At 36.0% G+C, this 19,759-nt stretch overlaps 1 protein-coding gene across 1 annotated transcript; it reads left to right on the top strand.

Annotated features, from left to right (window-relative positions):
* Nucleotides 1-374: 374 nt before the first annotated feature.
* Nucleotides 375-14,618, top strand: DECR1 (2,4-dienoyl-CoA reductase 1). The gene is made up of 10 exons (XM_021543188.2): nucleotides 375-457; nucleotides 3,187-3,389; nucleotides 4,308-4,365; nucleotides 4,520-4,606; nucleotides 6,993-7,140; nucleotides 10,448-10,547; nucleotides 11,798-11,870; nucleotides 13,808-13,954; nucleotides 14,272-14,334; nucleotides 14,427-14,618. The coding sequence occupies exons 1-10, from the start codon at nucleotides 392-394 to the stop codon at nucleotides 14,484-14,486; spliced, it is 1,005 nt and encodes a 334-aa protein (XP_021398863.1). The 5' UTR covers nucleotides 375-391; the 3' UTR covers nucleotides 14,487-14,618.
* Nucleotides 14,619-19,759: the final 5,141 nt, after the last annotated feature.

Below are 19,759 nucleotides of genomic sequence, written 5' to 3'. Positions count from 1 at the left end.
TAGTTTTTGTTTATCGTGGGGATTCTGCCAAATGCCCTTGGTAGCCCATAAATCCTGCATTCTTTGTGTCCACTGTCAGTAGTACATCCCTCTTTCCAAGTTTTGTTACTCTCTCTCTAGCTCTGAGGTTACTGAATCATGTCAAGCCCTAAGCCTTAGCAAGGCAATTCCACCGACAAATAATTTGTTTTTCACCTGGACATCGCTTAGAGCTTGTTTGCACCTTTCTTGCTGATTAGGCTTGAAAGTATACAAAGATCAAACATCAAAGAACGTCCTTTCTTAACAAATTTTTTACACCTTCTCGTTTTGCGGCACCTGGGGCAGGGGCGGTGCCGCCGGCTGCCGCGGCCGCTCCCCGCGGAGCAGGCGCAGAGCGCGGCGGGGGAAGATGGCGGCGGCGGCGCGGCTGTGGCGGCGCGGGGTGCGCGGCCCCCGCGCGTTCGGCGCCGGGCGGGTAAGGCGCTCCCGCGCTGCCGGGGTGAGGGCGGACGGGCGGCGCCGCGGAGATGTTCCGCACCTCCTGCCCCGCCGCCCCGGCTCTGCCCGGGCGCCGTTGTCCCGTCAGCGGGAGGGCACGGCGGGGCTCTGCGGTCCCCGCGGCGGGGTTGGGGAAGCTGCCGGGAAGGGAGCGGCCCTCGGCTCCCCTCAGCTGCCGGCGCTGTCCGCCGCGGAGCCCCCGGGCTGAGCCCCCGGGCACACGGCCTGCTGCCCCACCGCCGGGCGCTGTGCCGCCCGCCCGAGTGCTGTCGCCCTTTGGCCCCGATAGCACAGCTGTGCAGGGCCATCCATTTCGGTAAATGGCTGGAATGTTGCTGTCCAAGCAGTGGCGTGGCTTGACTTGTGACCGAGTTGGCATTATGGCTGGCTTCCGGTACCTGAAGGGAGCCTGCAAGAAATATGGCAGGGACATGTAGTGACAGGACAAGGGGGAATGGATTCAGATTGAAAGAGGGTGCTTTGGGTTAGATATGGACATGTTACCAAGAAAAGCTGTGGATGCCCCATCTGTGGAGGCGTCCAAGACCAGGTTGGATGGATCTGTGGGCAGCCTGTTACAGTGGAAGGTGTCCCTGCCCATGACAGGCGGGTTGGACCAAGATAATATCGTTAAGGTCCTTTCCAGTCCAAGCCATTCTGTGATTCTGTGACTAGGTGGGTATTGCTGGAGGCCATGTCTAGTCAGTTCTCCATGAACACGGTACTTCTTTCCAGTGATTACTCTGTGTTTCTGAGATGGCCTTCTGCAGTAATTTCACAATTCACTTCCACCCCTTGGGTGAGGGTTGTTTTTTGTTTGTCAATGATTTGTGTGTTAGTTGTTTGATGTTTATTTTTTTAAAGCTGTTTACTGACTTCTTTATATCTCTGTTTACACCTGAGATTTAAGTTTAAATCTCAGCCTTAAGCAGTGGAATGATTAAATTGCATGGATGCTGTCATAGAAGCCTCTTGTGCAAGCCAGTAAGGAGAAGCAGTCTGACTAAAAGATTGCTCAATTATAACAACTTTACTGGCTGGTTATCACTGCCATACTTTATCAGTCTTGGTGCAGCCTTCTGCTTCCTTCTGTTATAGCATGTCCTTATCTTCCTCCCTGGAGCAGAAGGAAAGCTGCTTGCAGTGTTTCTTTCGTGGAGAGCAAGAAGACTGGGCTGTGTCTATCACTACTAGAGCACCTGATAAGGGAGTCTTAGCACTCACAAGGATTATCTCCATGTCCTGAAGGGAGTCCAAATGCTGTCTTGATTTGCAGTCTCTTCCATGAGCTGAAATTCTCCAGAGGGAGCTTTTTTTCCTGAAGAGGGATGAGTAGGGGCCTACTAAATCCAAAAAGAGAACCTTCACATTTCCCTTTCCTGCTTAAAGCACCATGCTTTAAGCTGTATTAAATTGTCTGTGTGATTCCATAGTGGTTCTCTCTGTGTTCTCCTGAGTTACTTATGCATATATGTAGTACCACTCAGAAGGATCCATGTGCACACTTCTGCAGGCCAGCTTCAAACTCTGTGAAACTCTCAATGCATTGTAGCTGTGGGAAGTCCGGAGTAATCATCTACCACTAAATACATTGTCTCTTAATTTTAGTGTTCAAAATGTGAATTAGTAAACAGAACAATAAGGTGCAATATTTTTACTATTTTAAAACTACCTTTCTTCTTCATGTCAGTCTATTGAACAATTGCATAGTTTTTTTAACAGGATCATACAACAGTAACCATTCAGTTTTCTTTCACAAAATTGTATTAGATTTTTTTTTTTTATTAAAATAAGCACAAGTACAAGGTAAAACCAGAGAAAATAAGTATAACTTTCAGTCTTCTAATTGTTTTGCACATCAAAAATAAAGCAAATCTAGTTTTGTCATACTTGGAAGCATTTGCAGCTTCAGGTTATGGTAACTTTTGTATTTTAAATAAGGGAATTTCACAATTATTATTGTAGTGCTTCTGTCCCAAGGCATTTAATTCAATACTTAGATTAGGGTTTGAGTTAGTTTAGCATATTAAGATGCTAGAAATATCTTGTTAGCTATTTTTGCTGCAACTTCCTTGGTGACATCACAAATTTCTCAGTACATTTGTGGGGTATTTTCTTACTAGCATAGTTTTCTAGATATAATACTGAATTTCCTTCTTTTTTCATGTCTGTTTTTAAACGTGTTCCAATCATGTTTCTTTTTGCAGGGACCAGTCTTTCTGAGGCTAATGTACTACTGTACATGGTATTTCTGCTGGGATAAGGGGGATAGGGTGTGATGCTGATAACGTAACCCTGCCCGGTTTTGTCTGGGCAATGGCATTGGTTTCCTTAGCAGCTCCAATGGCCATTAGGACAGGTCTTGTGAAGTTTGATTCTGTCCTGTTCTCCAGTAGAGAAGGTTCAGTTGGATGCAGTAGTAAAGGATCAAAATCATGAGTCTATTACTGAAGATTTAAAATTTGTAAATACATACATATGTAACATAAAATCACGTGGATTTGTTTATGCATAAATTACAGTGCATATATCAAGCTGATGCCCAAGTCCTTCTGTAATTACTTGTTAATGGTTTCCCACATGCTTTTAGAAAAACTGATAGATACAAAAAATGCATGAAGTAGCAAGAAGCATGACTGAAGTATTTTTTCAGTAGTTCTCTAGTTGCAGTATAATAAACTAACTTTTCTGGGTTTTTCCTTTCAGTTTTTCAGCCGTGGGCCAAATGTGCTGCACCAAGACAGCAGTGCACCACAAGCTGCATTCTTCTCACCTCTTCAAAAAGTGATGTTGCCACCAAATACCTTCCAAGGGAAAGTGGCCTTTATAACTGGTGGAGGTACTGGGCTTGGCAAAGGGATGACGACAGCTTTGTCCAGTTTAGGTGCCAAGTGTGTTATAGCAAGCCGGTAAATATTGATGAAGATGTTTTAGAACTTTAATTTAGTCCTGACTGCTGAATAGTTGTTTTATTCTTTACAAACCAGAAAAAAAATTATTCAATTTATTCAGTTACAATACATGTTTAAATTACAGTGTGGATTCTAGAAACTTGCAGATTTATCTGCAAATGTTTAATGGTATAAAAATCAGTATGAAGAAATAAACTAAGCACATTTTCGTGAAATGTGACATCAAAATAAACAACCTCAAATATTAGTCATAAATTCAACTAAAGCCTTAAAGAGAACAAAAATTTGCAGTGGGCAGTTTTGAACAGTAATAAATGTTATTACAGGTGTTCTTGATACAGATTTAAATTACAGTAAAGAACTAAATCCATTTGTCTCAGAAGACAAGAGCCCTGATTTTCCTTTAATGATGATTTTCTACAGCTCTTAAGAACTGCAGTAGAGTCTAGAAGCACTTCAGTAAAGTCTAGAAAAACAATCTATTTTAAATCAAAATAAACAGAAGTGTTGTGACATTCATCCTAACAGTAATTTTTTCAGTTTAAATGTGAATATGTTATTAATACTAGTAGAGTAGTAGCTAAAAATAATTTTGTTATGATCATGTGCTTTTTTTTCTGGCTTATCACAGGTTGTTTAGCTTTAGAGTCTCTTACATTGTCACTTCTGAGTTGCTTTAAAGTAGCACTAATCATAAATTACTTAAAGTTTTCTTTCAGAAAGTTAGTGGTTAAGCATACTTTTACTCTACTATGTTTAAAACAATGAGTTTTAATTGATGAAAATCAGCAACATGCATGGGTACACACACATATTTTAAGTTGTAGTTCATATTTGCTCAGAAAAAAAAGATTTTAGTAATCTGAATTGTAATTGCATTTAACTGACATAAGGGATGTTAATAATTATTTCTAGGAAGCTGGATGTTTTGAAAGGAACAGCAGACGAAATTTCTTCTAAAACAGGGAATAAGGTAAATTTTTGCAGAATTATGAATGTGTTACGTAGTATGCTCTACATTTTATTGGATTTTTTTTTTTTTTGCATTTGTATGCTTCTATGGACTTGTTTAATGTATGAATGATATAGTTTTTAAGTCTTAAAACTGCCTTTCCATTATTCTTTAGGTTCATGCCACCCAGTGTGATGTGAGAGATCCTGTTTCAGTTAAGAATGCTGTTGCTGAAACAATCCAAGTGGCAGGACTCCCTGATGTAAGTCTTCTAGGGAAAGGAAAGAACTTATTCTTCATTACTGAAAATACTTTGCATAGTGGGTATGAAGAAACTTAATAAGATAGAAAGTTAATGGAATATAAAAAGACAGTAGACAGAACAGTGGCAATACTTCAAGGTAAAGCTAACATTCACAGTTAGATCAGTTACTCTATTCCTGTGGTTCTTAAAATATTTAGGGGCCAAGTAGACGAAACATTTTTACCCTTATTCTGAGGTCTAATGTCTCATTTCAAATAATGGAACAATTCTGGACTATTGAAGTAAGGGAATGGAATATTGCCCTTAAATCCTCCTGAAAAGGTGATTTACCTGTGTTTACTGCATTACACCTTAACACAATGCTTCACAAAACAGGAATGGAAAGAACCATAAATGTCTTCTTTGATCCTTGCTTAGCTTATTAATATACACAAAGAAGGTTCCAATTTGCAGATTAAGTTCTCATAAAATGAAGAAAAAAGTCATTTGTCAAGCCAAGCATCTGCTTTTTAATAGTTTGGCACAAAGCAACAGAGCTCCTTATATCAGATTGTGAGGAAGGTGATCTGGTGCAGTCTGAAGGATAATAATAATAAAATTCTGATTTGTGAGATAACAACTTGGATTCTGCTTGTTGATAGAAAGTGTGATGATGTAGCATCATTGTAAAGAACAGTCAGATTTAAAACTGTTTACAGTAAATTTAAAACTGTGTGTTATATACAATTTGCACTAAATTTAAAATTGTGTGTGTTATAGACAATTTGCACTCACAAGGAACTTCCTATAGGTGTGGTAGAGAACCTACTGAATTTTAAATATTGTAGGAAGTAGAAAAACTGTAGTCTATACAACTGTATAGCTGTATGCTATAACAGTGCTAGAAATAAGGCAGCTCACTGTCCTGATTTGTAGACAAGATTCTCTGGATTATTTTCACTGTTAGTTAAGGCAGTTTTTGGCCAAAGTCAAAATCATGATCGTCAGGTTTTACGTGTGTGCAGAGAGGGAGGAGATTTCTTCCTGTATAGTACAAATTTAGAGCACCAATAATTTTCTGAATAAATGCTTCCCATGACTTGTTCTTTGCAATCATTTACTTTCTCTTTAATTTCACATATTCTGTCTATTTAAGATAGATGGCATAGTAAATTGAATATTCTGTTCTTTTTGTCCAGTTTTTCTCTTTGTTGTAAACATGTTTATGAATCCTGGGTATCACTTACTGCCATACTGTGTTTGAGGTGAGCTCTCAAAGACAGAAGTTAATGGCAGTAACTTGAAAGTCCTTCCAGCTTTATTTTGTTCATTCCATTTCCAAGAATGCTACTCACAATTAGAAAGCAATCATTCTTTTGTCATGTCTTATTTTGGCCATCCTACATACCTAAAAGATCATATGGCGCACTTCTTAGTTCACTAGTTTTATTGTTGTGTCTTTCCTGTATTTATTCAATGATTGGAGTAATCTCGTTAGTATCTCAAGGTGTTTAGATTTTTATTCCTTTAGATTTCAGGAAAGCCTTTAAATTTAATTTGCTGTACATATGTATAATTAATGGCTGTCATATATTATTAGTGTTACATTCATGTAATATGTACTGTGCTCTATTTTGATATTGAAAATTCCAATATCTTCATTAGAATTTAGCCCAGAAGTTCTTCAGGACAAATAGTTTGTTTTATGTGCAAACCTACATGAATCAAGGTGCCATTCCATTAACAGTACATTGTTTACGTCTTCAACACATTATATTATTAAATACAGTAGATCTGGCTACATAATTTTTGGTTTAAATACTGCTAATGTGTGCTTAGTCCCCTGAAGTGTAAGTATCCTCTACCTGATGATTATTTATAGGAAGCAATGGAGGTACATCTATTCAACAAAAGTTTTGTAGTATTGTTTGCAGTACATTGATTGTATCATAATATTTTCATTACAACTGGTTTGAATTCCTGTTACACAGGAGTCACTTCATCCAGACTCTAGTCATCAGGTTGGCACCTTTTGTTTCTATTCACATGGGTCTGTTATATTAAATAGATGTGATGCTGGAATTTAATAGGGGCAAACTTTTCTGTTAGGATGCACTTGAGACACTATGGAAAATAGTGACTTAAGTCAGCCTCTACATTATACAGGTCCTTAGTATACTAGTTTGGAAATACCGCTCATTTTCTGTTACTGATACTTTATCTGTGCTGGAAATCACAAGATTTCTCCTAGATTATTCTCCCTCTTCCCCTGCCCCTCATACCTCATTCAAAGAGGGTATTTTTACTTTTGTCCCTGGAAACACTAAAAAGCTCCTTGTAAATTCTTTACTTTTGTCTCAAGAAGAGTTATTTTGAATTAACTCTTTTCCTTCATGTGTTTCAGGTTGTGATAAACAACGCAGCTGGAAACTTTATTTCCCCTTCTGAACGACTTTCTGCTAATGCCTGGAGAACAATAACTGATATTGTACTTAATGGTACTGCTTTTGTAACTCTGGAAATAGGAAAGGAGCTCATTAAAGCACAAAAAGGTATCTTTAGCATTGTGACATACTATTACCTGCTTTTCTTGCCTTACTGTTATTATAGCCAGTTTTGAGAGTTCATGTGAGAAGACAAATACAATTTTTAACATTCTTCTAGAGAGGAATTTTTTCAGTGAAAGCTGTACTTAAGTATCACACAGTAGATCTGGCTAACAACTACTTCATTGTGCAATTGGACCCAGAGGCCAACTGAGGCCGAATAGAAAAATCTAATTGCAGAATTCTAGTTGTAAAACATTTTTAAAATTAAAAAAAATAAAGGTTTGTGTTTTTAAAAAAACCCCTGTTATTTCTTCTGAATTTTCTCTATGTATGTTAATTTAATTAAACTGAACATGGGATACCTCTTTAAATGAACCAGAAGTTAGGATATCTCTTTCCGTTTTCGTCCTACATTAAAATAAAATTTACAGCTGTGCTATATGACTAATAGTACTAAAGCATATTACCTTTAAGATAATTTGAAGAAGAATTTTGGAAATGAAATCAGTGATAGATTTTATTTTCCCAAGTTTAGTTCTTAATTCTGGACTACCTAGAAGTTTAATTCAATATCACAGGTTCACCTTAAAATACTCTTTCCTTTTATATACTATTCTGTAAAATATTATATATATATATATACACGTCCGTGGCATATATATAATATATTCTTTTATATACTATTTAGCCAAAGATTTATTTAACCAGCTTACTGTTTTAAAAGGAAAGGTGATGTATGCCCTTCTATGTTATATCACAGATTATTTACAAAGAACTGCTTTCATTTTACATTCCAGTTATAAACTGAAAAACAAGGAATTCATTTTATGAGATCAGAGTAATATAATATCAAATTCATTTAAAAGCAGTGAGATATAATTACAGTTTTCCATGTGCCGTCACTACTGAATCCCGTCTTCTAGGTACAGCCACTGTGTTGAAATACTACTTTTTGTATTTATCCTGGTATTTCTTTAACCTCTGAATTAGCTGAATTTCTTCAAAATCCTCTCCAAAAAGTATTCCATGAGCTTTTGCTATTTAATTATAACAATATGAAGTTAATGTTGTTTCAGTGGGTGTGTAGCAGTTTTTGTTAGTATACAAGTATGGCCCCTCTATATTTTAGCAGCACATGAAAAATTAATTTCCACCATTCTAGTGCTGATATTCCCACATAAGAAACCCATTCCCAGCTATGACTTACTGTATCATTATGGCAGACCATTGAAATATGGTCTTCCAGGTTCATGTGGTGTGCCTGTGTAGCAATGTGAAATACTGAATGAAACATGCTTTTGTTTTTGCTGGTGTTGAATGAAAACAATGTTACTTTCCTTACTTCCATCCTCATATTTGGTAAAATCCAGACATGACACCATTCATCTTCATTTTGTCTCTCTTTCTTTGACTTCTAAGCTTCAAAAACATGTGAATTTCTTTTGCTATTACTTGCATGTCTTCTTTCTAGGGGAGTCCATCTGTAAATAAGACTTTTTGTTTAAGGCTTTCTTTAAGGCATGTTTTTGTAAGTAAGTCATATGTTTGTCTTCTCACCTTCATTTTCTTTGTACTTGCTTGTTTTGGTTTTTTTTTTTTTTTAGTTTGAGGAGAGACCTTAGTTTCTAAAGTGATGCTATCTAGTGCAAATATTTCAGAGCAGTCTGTGAGGACACTACGAATCTGACAGTTTCTAGAACACTGCAATGTCCTTTAGGTCTGCAGTGTGACCTACATTAAGTCTAACGTAGTAAATAAAAGTTCTCTGCTTTTAGACTGCAAGTTTGTGATGGTATTTAAAAGGAACTTGTAATCTGCTAGCATGTTACTTATTTTTAAAAAGTGAGAGGAGCTAATTGATTACTTATTGTCCATTCTATGAGTATAGGCTTTAGAAATAAAAGTTGTGTATGAGCTGAAGTGTTCTTTAAATATCAGAGCTGTAAATTTCTCAGTTATTCTTGCTTCTGTGTTAGGTTCACCTAGCTTACCTGTATTTAACCTATATTTAAAAAGAAAACCTGTGGTTTAATTCTACAAGATGTGTAATTAACAATCATCTCTAGATAACTTCAAAGTTGCTCTATGGTTTTTTGCCTTTCAAAGACTCTCAGTGAAGACTCCTTTTTTATAATCAAGGCCCATGATTTCTGGATATCTGCTGGCATTTAATTTAGTGCTTATGATTCTCTTTAGTTTCTTTTGTGTAATATTACTGTAATTTTTTTATCTGAGTCTCTACTTACATGCAATCTATCAGTTGTGTATATTGTTTTAGAAATATCCCTTGGGCAGTTATTCTAATTAAATTATTTTTAAAATATAGTAAGTAGAACAGTTATTTTAGTTACTGTGACGCAAGCAGTGAACTGTTATCCCTTGTCCTTCATTTCCCAGCTACAGTATGATCATGCCAGTCATTGATCAGACATAATCTGCAGGATTCTATAAAAGAAAGATTAAATAAGCAGTTGCAGTTTCCATTATATTCTAGAATGTTTTTGCTAAATCTGTTACAAAATATTGCATATAAAAGACAGTAGTTATTTTATAATGGAGTTTGTTGTGATAATACTAGGAAATGTTATGCAGGTTCACTCTGTAATTGGCTCTGCTGCAGAAAAGGCTTCTGAAAATTTCTTTATTTTTCTGCATAAACATTAACTCAAGCTCTCAGCTGTTAATTTCAGATTATGCCAAACCTAACTGTTACTGGTGATTTTTTTTCCTTGTTTTTTGTTTGTTTTTTTTTTTTTTTTTTTTGGTTGGTTGGTTTTTGTTTCAGGTTTTTGGTTTGTTTGTTTGTTTGGTGGGGAGTTTTGTGGTTTTTTGTGGGTTTTTTTGTGATTTGTCTTTGTTGTTGTTTTGTTTTGATGGGGTTTTTACTCTACTCAGTAATTGATGAATTTAGCGCAAAATGTCTGGTTAGTGACAACTAGACTAGGGCAGCTTCTGAAAAAACACTGTAAGATCTTAGGCCTTCACTCCAGTTAGACTAATTTATGCATTAAGTTCATTATTATGGAAGTCTGAGGGCTTTGACCTTCAGAGCCTAATCACTAGCTATTTGCACTTACCTGGAGCAACTCTTAATGCTCATGCAAAAGAGGGAACTGAAATAAAAAGGCTTGAAAAGAAAGTTTCAAACACTGTATTTTTAAAATGCCTTTTCATGCCCAGAGTGAGCCCACTTGAGCTGAAAACTTTTGTACCATTTAGCTTGCTTTTACCTGAACTTGAGAGTTTGATCTTCAGGGTTGTTTGATTTGTGTGGTGGGGGTTGTTTTTTAAATGTTTTTGCACCTTCTAGGAGCAGCATTCCTGGCTATTACAACAATTTATGCAGAGAGTGGTTCAGGATTTGTGTTGCCGAGTGCCGCTGCCAAGGCTGGTGTAGAAGCAATGAGCAAGTGAGTAATACAGCAAAATGTGTGCTTTGGTTTCCACATCCTTAGGATGGGGTAGTTGGTCTATAAAAATGGAGCTCATTAGTATATTCCCCATATTTCACTGTAACACAAGAGTTCAATCCAGGCTCCAGTGTCCTAGCAAGAAACTAGTATGCTGCCAACTTCTTACAGAGGGAAGTATTAACTGCTACTGGGTTTTTTTACAAGACAGAGATAAGGACAAGTAAAACTACTTCTTTTGGCAATTGCAAGTCCCAAAGTTTGTTTCACGGTGTTTTGATAATCAGGTTCTCTTGCATTCTCATAGGTGAACCAGCATAGGTGAACAGCTATTAGGGGGACTATTTGAGATCTGTAGCACCTTCTACATTCTTTTGTCTGATGAAAATACATGTCTGTTATATGGGTGCAGTATAGCGTGGCTTCAGTTCTGTTTAGTTTCATCAACAAATTTGTTTCCTGTCACTATTTAAAATTAAAGTCTGCAGTTCTACTTAGTTCAGAACAGTATCATGTTGACATATCCATGCTGCTCAGCAAACAAAATGATTTCTCTCAATTTTAATTTCAGGCTAGTCCCTCATAGCACATAGATAGATCTTTTCTCTGCACTTCAGCAGAAAGAATTGAATAGTTTGAAAGCCTTTTAGTAACTAGAATTCTTTATCTGTAAGAAAATGAGGGACTGAGTAATGGTCTTGATTTCTGTTCTACAGAGCTGTAACGGAAATGTGTACTTTTCAGAGATGTTATGACTCAGCTAATTCATTCACCATAGTAGATCCAAAGTACTCATCATGCAGAGAAAATGTCATAAAGCAAAGCTATTCTAGTGATCCTGTTTTAAAATGTATCCTCTGTTTTACTTCAAAACATAATGTGAGAGCTATGTTGCAAATGTTAGAAATGTATACTTGTGGGATAATCTAAATTGCCACAGAAAGATGATGGCCTAATAGTTGTTTGGTAAGGTGCCAACACCATCCCTGCTTTGCAAGGGAGAAAGCATTGCTCCTTCACCCTGCTTTACCTGTGATTACAATCATCCTCTGTTGGTAAATGAGATTTTTGTTTTGCTTCTCTGAAATTATTTTGTTAAGCACAAAAAAAAAACCCCTTTAAGTAGAAATAGTCTGTTTCAGGAATGTTCTAATATTTACACATTTGATTAAATTTTAATTTCTTTTTTTCTGAATAGGATTACAATATTGTTCTTAAAATATTGATGCATTCTGTTAATGAATTTTTAGGTCTCTTGCGGCTGAATGGGGTAGATATGGCATGAGATTCAATGTGATTCAACCAGGTCCAATAAAAACAAAGGTACATGGCATGAAGTGAAACACAGCCTTGAATATGCTTTGTAGTACAGACTTAACTTCACAACAGTCTAACTTTTCTGTAGCTGTAAATTCTAATATGATTTCCTTGATAGTCAAGACTGTGCTGGAATATTGAACACACTTCCCTCTTAGTCTTTTTATAAAATAGGATTTCTTGAACTTCTGAGACCTGCCACTGTCCCCTCTACTACACTTGATATAAATAGAATAATTTTTTTTTAATGTTTGAAAGAATTGATATATCAAAGTTCTTAATGATGATTCATATTTCTGTATACGTTGTTAAGTGGAGTGAATTTTTACAGTTGTTGGAGTAAAGTTCCTGTTTCTGCCTAACCCCATATTTTTAAACAAAACATCTAAAACATTCCAAAATCTTAGAATCTCTTTTAGGTATATGAGAACAGAATCTCACTAGTTTTGTTGAAAATCTCAAAACTAGAAAAACTAAGTTGGCAAAGAGATGAGAAACTTTGAAGTGAGTGAGAAGGAGAACTGGAGGGTTTGAAGGAAGTATTCCAGAGCAGCTGGAACAGGAAGAATAAAGAAAGCAGTCCTGAAAGAAGAGAAAGGAGGATCCATTTCCCATTGGATCAAATTATTAGGATTATGAGCACTAACAACTAATAATGGTATTACTTTTTCCATAAAATATTTCACAGTTGTTTTTGCTGCTTTTTTGGGAATAGGGGTGCAGAGTTGGTTATTTTTTATTTTTTTGTGTATTTGTTTTATTTACTATTCTTTCCTTTTCCCCTCTTGTCAGTTTTAGATGCTACACTGGAAAACCTAGTTTTGACTCTTTTCACTAGAAATAAAAATAAGTGGCAGAATTAGCAGGATTATAAGAATGTTGAAATACACTTAGAGGATCAGACCAAGAGTTCTCCAGGCCTTGTATCTTGTGTATTTTTAAGTAACAGTAGAAGAAAAACATTTGGCAAGTTAAGGGATTTAAATGTCTATAGTGGTACATCCAGGTAATGTTCCGTTTTTGAACTAATAGTGTATAATCTGCTTGAGATACTGTGTATTCTTAATAAAATGCTACATTTGGAGTATGGTTTTAACTTGAAATTTTCCTGAAAGCATAAAAAGGCCAACAGCATATCACAAAATCAAGGTTTTCTGCCTTAGGGGCAATATCCATGGCTTTAAATCATACTGTTTTTAAGTCATGATGGGAAAAGAGTAAGGCATACAAACACAACACTGTTAGGCTTATAAACTGGCAATTAAAAACATGGCAATAAAAGACTTAAATGGCATGCTTGCAGCCATGATTACATGAATTACAATGTGCTTTAAATCATAACTCCAGTAATTTAACATAAATGTTACTGGTACATTTCTGATTTTGAGTGAGGTTACTTCCTTGTGGAGGAGCAGGAAAAAAAACCCTTTTATTTCCTGTGCCATTTTAAGCTATTCAAGAACTAAAGCTTCCGATGACTTCCTTTAGCAGTTGCTGCACTTTAACCGAATTTGATGTTTTTTTCTTTTCCATTTTATTTACTCAGTCATGTATAATTTATTTCTGGTCACTTTTCTGTTCCTCTTCTCCCCTTGTTCCTCTCCTCTGTCCATGCAGCAATTTTGAGTCTTGGTTATTTCCTCAAATGTTTATCAAGGGTGTTTGAGGAAAAAAAGCTGATTAAACCCTTTTGTTTTCCACAGATAGATGGTAGGTGACTATCCCAAATGGATTAAATTCCAACTTATCATCAATAGATGCATATCAGTACAACAGGGATAAATTGCTTTTCTTTTCTACTTCCTTCTTTTTTGTGCTACTGACAGGGTGTAGACAGCTTACAAATACTAACTTCCATATTGTACATGTGGAGTCAAATCTCTGTTTGGTTTTATTTTCTGATGTTGTTATAATTTTTTTTAAATTTTCCTTTTAATTCTCAGGGTGCCTTTAGCCGCCTTGACCCAACAGGCGCATTTGAAAAGAAGATTATTGAGAGGATTCCCTGTGGTCGTTTGGGAACTATAGAAGAAATTGCAAATCTTGCTGCATATTTCTGCAGTGACTATGCAAGCTGGGTTAATGGAGCAGTGAGTTTTGGTTGATCTTGTTTTTACAATTAACCTGATGATAGTGTGAGTATTGCTGATATTTTCTTAAAGCCCTGGATTCAGAATAGAAACAAAGCATCTTGATTTAAAATTATTTACAAGTATTATTCATCTTTTAAGTGTAATGCATGGTTGTTAACACCTTTAAAAAGAACTTTTAAAAGTGATTGTATTGCATTTTTTTTCAGTATAGTCATTTTTCACCCAAATCAGTAAAATTTATTTTCATAGTTCATAACAAGGGAATACTGTAGAAATCACACAATTACTAAATACACTGTTTGTGCTCTTTCTAGGTTATCAGAATGGATGGTGGAGAATATGTTTCTATGGCAGGAGAATTCAATGATTTGAAGAGGGTATTAATTTCCTTGTTTGCTATTTTATATTCAGATAGTTTGATGTGCGAGTATTATATGAAATTACAATAAAATCTCTTTTCTTTGCTTAGGTTACCAAAGAGCAGTGGGATATGATGGAAGCAATGATTAGAAAAACAAAAGGCTCCTAAAATACATGACTTTATGGTGGAGATTCTTGGAAATGAACCACTACTTTTTCATTTATATTTAGAAATAACCAATTGAGAAGTAGCCTTCAAAATCTTTTTTATGCTAATTTAATAAAATATTTTGAAACTGTGGTATTTTGAATATATTTTGTACATTTTTCCAATGTAAAATCTATTATGTTGCCAATAGTGAACAATAGTTGGTCACTAATATTTCATTGGTCTTTAGATTTTCTTACATAGCCATGCTATTATCTACAATCAGCCTTTTCTTTTTTTTTTTTTTTATCTCCTGAGGATATTTTTTGTCATATATATGCAAGTGTCACTTAATATTGTAACACAAATAGCATTTCAGTACTATCATAACTGAATGTTATCATTAATGTGAAGCGAGAAACAAAATACTAAGTCCTAATCTTCACACTTTTTACTGAAGGTCTAAACTTGCAGATACAGTTTCACATTATTAGCAGGACTACATACACTGGGAAAAGATGTAACTCCTGTGGTTACTTAGGAAGTCTTGAAATGCCTAATTGTCTTGTCTCATCTTTTGTGACATTTTCAGTCTGTTAATTATCTTTTTCTGAACTTTAAAAATGCAGTGCCTTTCTGAGGAGCTTGCTCTTTGTCATAATGAAGTTAATGTTCTTGAAACCGAGAAGCCAAAAATCATTTGTTATTATATATGTGTGACTATGGCAGCTCTCCATAAAAAGTGTTTTATTTGGGACTGTTAAAGGGATGTTGGTATATTGAGACTGCAAGTATTGAAACCTCATTTGTTGAAATATACAAAAAAATCCCTTGGTTTCATTTGCATTCACAGTCTGGTACTGGTAAAAAAACTTCTAGATAGCATTACCTTTGATTCTAGTCAATTTATCCATCTCAGATAAGCAGGTGATAAAAAAAATTGCTCTCCCTCTTTTATCCAAATTTAGAGAGTTGGTAGATTTTGTCCCTCATGCCTCAGACAATGGCTGGAATTCTTCAAAGAAATTATCAGCCTCTGGCCTTTACAACCTGAGTCAATAATTTTTTTTTTTTTTTGGTGTTTAACTAGAGCTCCTGCCTGTCCCCACATACAAGCATGTACTTAATTTTATGTGCTTTGAGACTAATACATTGATTTAAGAATCAGGACAATAGAACCAATTTAAGGATGTCTTCCTTCAGGTGCTGGTGATGGTCATATATTTTTCCACAGAATCCAGGGCATACTTAACATACGCCAGCATCTGACTTTGAAGTCACTTGATTGCCTTATTACAAATCTGAAGCAAGCTAAGATGTATTCTGCTGAAAGTGTGGACTGTATTAGTGCACGCTTCCATGTGCCTTTCTCCTGGGAGTGTTGGTCCTGTGTGGGATTGAACAGGCACTGATAATAAAACAAATCAACTGTTTATTGGAGCAGCCTTCAAAGTGTTCTTGAGAACAGTGTAAAGCTTTTTTATGGTAGCTTGGGTTTGGTAGGTATGTTGTCAAGATCAAATTCTGACATGACAGCTATGTCTTTTCCCCAAAAAGTGATTTAATTGAGAAGTTAAGTCCATATATACTGTTTTTTGCACGTTCTTGTATGGGATACAGTTCCATATAAGACTTTGACAATTGAAAAAAAAGTGCTTCAGAGAAAAATTCAAATGTATGTTTGTGAGATTCACATCTCACATTATTTTTAACATCAGTTATTTCTCTGGAATGTCTAGTAGCTTATCCTCTGGTGACAGGCTGTCAATAAAAATAAGTTCCTCTCAGTCTCCTGTATATGGATTTCTGTGACTTAGTATGGCTAAGTGTGTTGTGTGGTTGAAGTACTGGACTGAGATTGGAGATTTCAGTCTCTGAAATTGCCATAGACTTCATGTGACCTGAAGTTATTTCTGTAGCCTGTGAACAGCAGGACAGGTGTATTTGCAGTATTCCCTCCGACATGGTCATCTGAAGCAAGAAGACTGGCAAGTTCCTTTTAGCTCACAAACATACGTCCTGTGTGGGGCACAGGTGGGAAACATTAAGAAAAGAGGCAAGTCTCAACATGAAGTTGGGATCCAGTTTATGTTTGCCTTTGGGGGCTAGGAACCACTTCTGCCTGTCATACAGCTCTCTTCCCTGTGTATAAAATAATAGAAAAATAGGATACCAGATTTTGCTTCATCTGATATTGTCAGAATATTGAAGGGAGGCCTCTTACAGCCTGTCTTGCAAAGAGATCTTGGGGATTTATTTACTAACAGAATGTTTGTAATTTGTAGAAATGGGTACTGCTTCTGAAGTCTTTTACCTATTAACTAACTGTTCATAGCTAAATGAAATATTAATTGTAAAATGACAAAAAACCTATTTTTAAAGCGATGTAACCAGAAAGCACATTTTAAGTTTTAATGAGCATCTATAATAAGAATAGGGTTTCTTTTATCTTGCTTATGCCAGTGACATCCATTTCAAACTATACAAGTTAGTTGCTTTTAGATGCTGAACATTTTGTCTTGACAAGGTGTATACAATATGCAGGTTTTAGAAATGGCATATAATGTTTTAGGAGTTATATGTTACTTAACTTACAAAATACTTGCTAATATATAGACTTGGTTAAGTGAAAAAACGTTAACTGATCTATTGTCATCCACTGCTGCAGGAGAATGGAATAGTCTGGCTGGGACAGATTTCCTTCAGTAAGAGTTGTTAGACTTGGTAGGGACAAGAAAGGAACATTGCTATGAAGACATGAATCCTAAACATATCAAGTTTATGTTTTGCCTAAATACAATGTAATTGTTACTCAAGCAGCAACACATGATATCTGAACTCAGGAAAAGGATAAAAGAAGTTTTATGGCTACTACTTAACCCAGGCAGTGTCTTTTGGAAATTCCAAAATAAGCTGTTCCTAAATGCTGATGAGGATTAGACTGTCCTGAAAAAGGCATAAAATACTGCTAAAACTCAAGAGGTCTCCAATCCACAGCTTTGTATTACTCACAGGTTGAAATAAAGCACAGTCATCACAGCTTCTTTATTCCAAACAATATGGAATCCTGGGAGGAGAGGTAATGCCTGTGCTGATTTAGGCTGGCATATTTGCCCTGAGATTATTACATTTCTCACCCTGAGATTACCAGTGAGCCCAAATGTAAAGGGAAGGATAAAAAAAAAATTACTGCTTTGTGGCAAAATCATTTTATGAAGTTGGAGGGACAGGACCAAGGAGGAATGAGTCAGAAAAGATGATGGTGTACATTGGAGATTGCAACAGGAGTCAGGGTTGCAGAGGCATTTTAATTTTCATGAGTCACAAGAATGCTTCCCTAAAATCCAAATACCTTCTTAAAAATTACTTTTGCATGGTCTGTCAATGAAAGGTGTTACCACTTCCATGAGCTTAACTTGGAGACACCCACAAAGGGGATTCATTGTCTGTTTCCAACTGAAAAGTACATCTTGTCTGCTTAATTAAATATTGAAATTATCCTTTTTATTTCTACTGGTGATTTACTGTCTTTGAACTTGCTACAATTTATTAGATTAATTCAGTGCTGCAAAAGTGTTATTGTGCTATAGTAGGGGCTTATCAATAAGTTGTGAAAATCATTTAAGATGCAAATGAGAGAAATCTGTTGTATTTCCTCTCACTATGATGCCAGAACTGCTGTAAGTCTTTAGTTCTCCTAGTTCTGGGAACTCTCTCCTCTTAAATATTTTAATTACTGTTGAGAATATTGCTTCTATTTTCCAAGTTGAGGATTTGCTTTACAAACAGAGGATGATACTATATGAGGGAACTGTGAGTTCCTAACTGTGCTGGCTTCCAAGTTCATGTGAACTGTTAATTTATGTTTTCTTTTTTTCCCATACTAATAACATGTAACTAAAGATGCTGAACTGCAGGAAAGTTTGTAGTCCTCCAGTATAGCATCTTGTATTGTAACTGCTAAATAAGTAATGCTACTTGAACAAAGGTAACCCCACAGCCTTACGTGATAATTTAATATGCCATAAAATAGTCTTTGGGATTTGAGTACACTGACCTGCTTTTAGTTGCTGAAGAACAACTTCAATTGATTTCATAGGGAATTGGAGGTGTTCAACACTTCAGAAAATCAGGCCATGTTTATTCAGGTGCCCAAGTAGGCATTCTGTATCTTTTCAAAGCCACAGTAAGTAGGAGTGGATTTCAGTTGCCCTCCATAACCAGTGGCTATAACCATGATTATGATGAGGTCTTAATAAAAATCAGAAAAAGCAAACCTTATGTAGAGAAACACAGCCTTAACTGAGGTCTAAGGTGAGTCTAGCACCAGTGTGTATGTATTTTATTCATTGACAAGGTTCATTTTGCATAAAAGTGCTGATGACTGTCAGCACCCTGATCTGTATTTGACATTTGCTCATGGAATAAGGTGTTCAGAAATTTCATTAGCTTGTGTGGATAGTATTTTCAAAGGTGGGTAACTAAGTTCTAAACAGGGAGGATTAGATCAGTGCTTTGATACTGCACATGAACTATTGATAATAGAATAGTGAAGCAGCGAACAAAGGAGAGCCAAAGTATTTGTTTCAAGGGTTGTGTTCAATCATAATTAAGTTGTTGGTGGAAATTCACATTATATTCTCCATAATGGTTAGCTGGGTGGTGTTAATGGCCTCTAGAGGTGCCCAGACAGTGCTGTGGGCCCAAGGGGAAGCAGGCACTCACTCTGTCTGACCTGGTACAGTTAAGGTTTACTTCTGTCAGCAAACACTGCATTTATAATGCCAAGGGTTTGAAGAGCCTCACTGTTGCTATTGTTATTTTTCTTTAAGTTTGCTGGTTTGTGCTTTAAAATTTCTAGAAGATCACCTTCTTTGATTTGAATACCTAGTTAAGTTTTAATCTGTACATATTTAAACTACAATGGGCTAAAATACTTGACGGCATTTGTAGGACAGTGGGTTTTGGTATTTGTTAGCTTGAGTGTTTCTTTGCATGTTTATTTTAGTAAATTATGTATTTATAGGCAGCAAAATGGTTAATAGCTTCAGTAAAGAGTATCCCAAGTAGCTCTGTTTCAGTTTCTGTGTTAAGCTGCAATATGGCATACCTGCAGTACATCATGTAATTAATCTTTGTGCATGCTACAATTTTTCTTTGATCACCAGATGTCTACCAGAAGGAAGAAGAAATCTTCCCTATCATCACCTCTCTTATTATTATGCCTTGTTCTGCCCCAACCCTGACATTTAAAAATCAGTCTTCCAGGTGTGATTTAGAGTTTAAAACCTGGA

The sequence above is a fragment of the Lonchura striata genome, chromosome 1 (assembly GCF_046129695.1).
Source record: "Lonchura striata isolate bLonStr1 chromosome 1, bLonStr1.mat, whole genome shotgun sequence".
Taxonomy (NCBI): domain Eukaryota; kingdom Metazoa; phylum Chordata; class Aves; order Passeriformes; family Estrildidae; genus Lonchura; species Lonchura striata.
The sequence above is the reverse complement of the archived record's forward strand: the minus strand, read 5'-3'. Positions and strand labels throughout refer to the sequence as shown.

Coding starts and splice junctions, on each gene's coding strand:
- DECR1 (XM_021543188.2), top strand. CDS start 392: ATGGCGGCGGCGGCGCGGCTGTGGCGGCGCGGGGTGCGCGGCCCCCGC. Junction 3,390..4,307: donor AAGTGTGTTATAGCAAGCCG/GTAAATATTGAT, acceptor AATTATTTCTAG/GAAGCTGGATGTTTTGAAAG. Junction 4,366..4,519: donor CTTCTAAAACAGGGAATAAG/GTAAATTTTTGC, acceptor ATTATTCTTTAG/GTTCATGCCACCCAGTGTGA.